Below are 4,352 nucleotides of genomic sequence, written 5' to 3'. Positions count from 1 at the left end.
GAGGGAGCAGGGCTGAGGGGGCGGGCCCCTCAGGGCGGAGTGGGGGGCAGGGAGCTGCCGCAGGGCTCGGGGGGGCGGAGGGCGCCAGGTGGAAGTTTCGCCTAGGGCCCGAAACATCCTTGCACCGGCCCTGAGCATCACCCCCCCTCTGCTGCCATTCCCAGCGGCATCAACTCGGCTGGCTGGAGCCCTTGGGCCATGGCAGCAGGCAGGGACTAGTCCCGCTGCCCAGGCAGACCAGCTTAGGCCGACCATCTTGCCCACAAGCCTCCCAAGCCCTTGTGCAGCTACTCTTACCGCGGGGTGAGGTCACCCCACAATTAGTGCCCCAGGGCTCCCTGAACAGCCTGGCCAGTCCTCAGCTTGGCTGCCAAGTTCCTCTTGGCTTCATCAGCCTGTTGAGAGAATTCCCTCTCGCCCAAGATTTAGCCCCAGGTTGGGAGCTCTGCTTCTCCCCAGCTGGAGTAGCACAATGACTGCAGATCCCCTGCCCACAGTTGGCCCCAGCCCTTTGCCTCTCACGCGCCAGCCCTGCCCCTTTGTCCACCCCCCATGTGGGCGAAGGCCCCAGGCTGTGGCAGTAGGCGTCACTCACAGAAGTGCTCTGGGAAGTGCATGTGGTACCAGAACCGGAGGCAGGCCCCCATGGTGGCGGGCAGGTGCTCGCTCAGCAACCAGGCGGTGTTCCCCCTGGGACCCAGCACGCTGGCATCAAAGTAAACGTAGTGACCTGTGGGGGAGATCAGCGGGAGTGCAGGTGCCAGCCTCCTTTTGCAGGCCAGGTCAGGTCTGCCCACCCCTCATCTCCCTGTGTCCTTCTGCCCACCTTTGGCCCAGGGTTCCTGATCTGACCTGCCCAAGCCCCTCGGGTTGAGTCCGAGGCAGTGCTCTGCTTCACCGGCCTGTTGCGGGGACTCCCAGGACACGCCTTTCCCCAGCAGGCAGCCATAGGGCCCCTCACCCCCAAGGGGTCCACAGGCAGGGCCAGCCGGAAGCACATTAGTGCAGAAGGGCAGGGTTGTGCCCTGCTGCTTCCTGAGCCGGGCTGGTGCTGGGCAGAAACAGGGTGTCAGAGTCCAGGGCTGCCAGGCCTGGCAGCTGCACACAGCATGCGAAGGGACCTGGCCAGCTGGGAGCCTGGCCAGACCCAGACAGGCGGATCTGCCCAGATACCCCTGGGCGGGAGGTGTTGCACTCCATGTTCCCTGCAGTGGGCCCCAGCTCCTCCCAGCTAGAAACCTGAAATCAGACTCCACAGAAGGGCTCATTACCTGCCCCCGCCTCAGCCCGGGTCAGAGCACCATGGGGGTGGTCCCCCCCCTCTGCCTGGGTCAGAGGTCCATGGGGGTGGTGCCCCCCTACCCCGGGTCAGAGTTCCATGGGGGTGGTGCCCCCCTACAGCCTGGGTCAGAGCGCCATGGGGGTAGTGCCCCCCCCAGCCTGGGTCAGAGCGCCATGGGGGTGGTGCCCCCCCCCCCAGCCTGGGTCAGAGCACCATGGGGGTGGTTCCCCCTCCTCTTAGTCTCTCTGGCCCTCTGAGTTCCGTCTCTCTGCTCCCCCCAACTCATGGGGCTCAGTAACCCCCCGTTTCCCCACTTGCCTGTGATCCTGATGGGCTCCCTGGGTCAGGGCTGCAGGCTGGGCACTGCCCAAAAACTGAGCTCCAAGCTGGGGCTATTGCAGGGTCAGTGCTGGTCTTTGGGGTGACTCATTGCCAGGGCCGGCTCCAGGCACCAGCGCAGGAAGCGGGTGCTTGAGGCAGCCAATGGGAAGGGGCGGCATGTCCGGGTCTTCAGCAGCAATTCGGCAGTGGGTCCCTCAGTCCCTTTCAGAGGGAAGGACCCGCTACCGAAGTGCCACCGAAGAATGAAGCGGTGCGGAGCCAGCCCTGCTTATTGGACCATCACTCCCAGCCCCGCCAGCCACCGCATGCCACTGCCAGCCGCAGAGAAAGGGGGACTGCGCGCAGCCAGTGAGACAGTCAGGACACCTCAGCGCCAGCCCCGCAGCGTGGCCCCCAGCCAAGATCAGGGCTCCTGGGTGTGCTGAGCTGCAAGTCACGCCGGGCAGAGCTCAGCAGCCCCAGACCAGTTCCTGAGCCAATCAGCGTCTCTGCCACCCAGCCCCAGGGACGAGGCTTCAGTCCCCAGTTCGGTGGAGCCAGGCCAGGATGGAGGAGCGGATCTGCCTCCCTCCTCCAGGGTGCGGCAGCATGCGCAGTACCCCAGCCCTCAGCAATGAGCCCCTCTAGAGGCTCCTGGCCATGCTGGGCACTGTCCTGAAATGAGGAGCCTCCCTGCCCAAACCCTGAGTCCCCCAGCCCCCTTCTCTGCTGCCCACCCCTTCCCAAGAAGGCTGCATGGTGAGGGCTACCTGCTCAGCTCTCCAGCCCTGCCCATCAGTGTGTGGGTCCCTTCAACCCCCCTCCAGGCCAGTCAGGACACCGGCCCCCCCAGATGCCTCCACCCAGCAGCCCCATCTCCACTCCTACCTGGCCAAGAGTGCCTCTCACCTGCTGTCGTGCCCAGCGTGTGGTCCACCTTGGGGCCCAGGCTGGCCCCGCTCCTCCAGCCCCAGGCGTAGCTGCTCAGGGTGAGGTCTGAGGGGCTGGTCCAGCCACAAGTGTCTGACTCAAAGTCACAGGAACCTGCCAGCAAGAGACCCCCTGCCTCATTACAGGAGCATGGCTCATGGTGCCACCGAGGCATCCTCTGGGCCCGCCCTGCACTCAGTGGGAGGAGTGCAGGATCAGGTCCTTGGCAAGACCTCTCTGGGGCAGCCCCATCCCTACAAGCCTGGGCTGCTAGACAGGAAAACAGTGGCAAGGGACAGCCATCACCTTGCCCCCAGTGTAAATCTGTGCTGGGAACACTGGAACTGCCAGGCTAGGAAGGCCTTTGGCCTCTCCCACCTGGGCCTGTCTCTAGCAGTGGCCAGCACCAGATGCTGGAGGGAGAGGGGGGTTTATAACCCCTCAATGTACAGCTACATTGATCTGTATGTGGTACTGCATGAGCTCCCCTGCCTCCCGCCAGCACTTCGTGCCCAGAAGGAAGCTCGGAGCCCCCCAGCCTCCAGCCCTGGCCCCAGTGGCAGTAGCTGATGTGACTGTCGCGAGATGTGGGAGAAGCCGAATGAAGCTGCTGTCTGAAACGCTGTGTTTAGCAAGGTGGGTCAGCTGAGCCACTGCGCCTGGGGCAGCTCTCTCAGGCTGGCACAATGGCAGTCTGGCCTGTGCCACAGGGGAGTGGGCAATGCCAGGCATGGAGCAACATGGGGCTGGGACAAGAACCTGCAATGCCAGACACCAAATGCTAGTCACTGTCCCCTTCCACTGGCCTGGGGCAGAGCCAGGGGCTGCGAGTTATATGGACCCGTGGTGCCCGCGCTCCAGAAAATTCAGGGCCTGGGGTCCTGCTCCACCAATGTTCAGGGCAGGGTCTGAGCCCCTCCCACACACCAAACCTCTCATCCCCAGCCCCGCCAGAGCCCACACCCCAGCCAGAGCCCTCACCCCCTCTGCCCTAGCCCTGAGCCCCTCCCACACCCCAAACCCCTCAGCCCAAGCTAAATCCCTCAACCCCTCATCCCCCTACACCCCAACCTTCTGCCCTAGCCCTGAGCCCCTTCTCACATCCCTCATCCCCAGTCAGAGCCCTCATCCCCCTGCACCCCAACCCTCTGCTCCATCCCAGAGCCCTCATCCCCCCCACACATTGTGCAATATAGGGAAACTGTTAAGCGCATACTGTTTCCAGTCCATTTTTACATTACTTTTAAAAATATATATCAGCTTACAAGGCTGGGGAGGGGGCGGGACTTGGATCCGTTCTGGGCACCACCAAAAATTATATAAGCCTGCCGCACCTGCGCAGAGCAGCAGGTTCCCAACCCCACCTTGGCCGCCATGTTCAGATTGGTAGGGGCCAGTGGTGACCTGGAGCCGGTTCCCACCGGTTCGCGGGAACCAGTTGTTAAATTTAGAAGCGCTTTTCGAACCGGTTGTCCCGCGAGGGACAACCGGTTCGAAAAGGGTGTTTAAATTTAACAAAAGCTCCAGCAGCTCCCTGCCCTTCCCCTGACACCAGCTCACCTCACTCCGCCTCTGCCTCCTCCCCTGAATGCTCCCCCAGCTTCGCCTCCCCCTCCCTGGCTTCCTGCTAATCAGCTGTTTGCGCGGGAAGCCTGGGAGGGCTGAGAAGGAAGCAGTGGCTTCCCGCAGGTGAGCTGGGGTAGGGGGCGGGGGCGCGAGGAGGGCTCCAGGTGCCGCACAGCTGTGGCCTGGCCCCCGACCCCATCCCTGGGTGGCGCAGCTACGGCCTGGGCCTGACCCCAACCGCGGCCAGCACGTG

The 4,352-nt window shown here is 63.8% G+C and overlaps 1 protein-coding gene across 1 annotated transcript in view; it reads right to left on the bottom strand.

The window, feature by feature from the left end:
• MAMDC4 (MAM domain containing 4) overlaps window positions 1-4,352 on the bottom strand; it is a 65,232-nt gene that overhangs the window by 7,377 nt on the left and 53,503 nt on the right. The window contains exons 23-24 of the mRNA XM_075060684.1: window positions 2,513-2,647; window positions 596-730 (exon numbers count right to left, since the gene is read on the bottom strand). Coding sequence (XP_074916785.1) covers window positions 596-730; window positions 2,513-2,647 — 270 coding nt within the window. The remainder of the gene's footprint in view (window positions 1-595; window positions 731-2,512; window positions 2,648-4,352) is intronic.

The sequence above is a fragment of the Chelonoidis abingdonii genome, chromosome 24 (genome assembly GCF_003597395.2).
Source record: "Chelonoidis abingdonii isolate Lonesome George chromosome 24, CheloAbing_2.0, whole genome shotgun sequence".
NCBI classification, from domain to species: Eukaryota; Metazoa; Chordata; order Testudines; family Testudinidae; genus Chelonoidis; species Chelonoidis abingdonii.
Note: the sequence above shows the minus strand (reverse complement) of the source record. Positions and strands in the feature narration are given on the sequence as shown.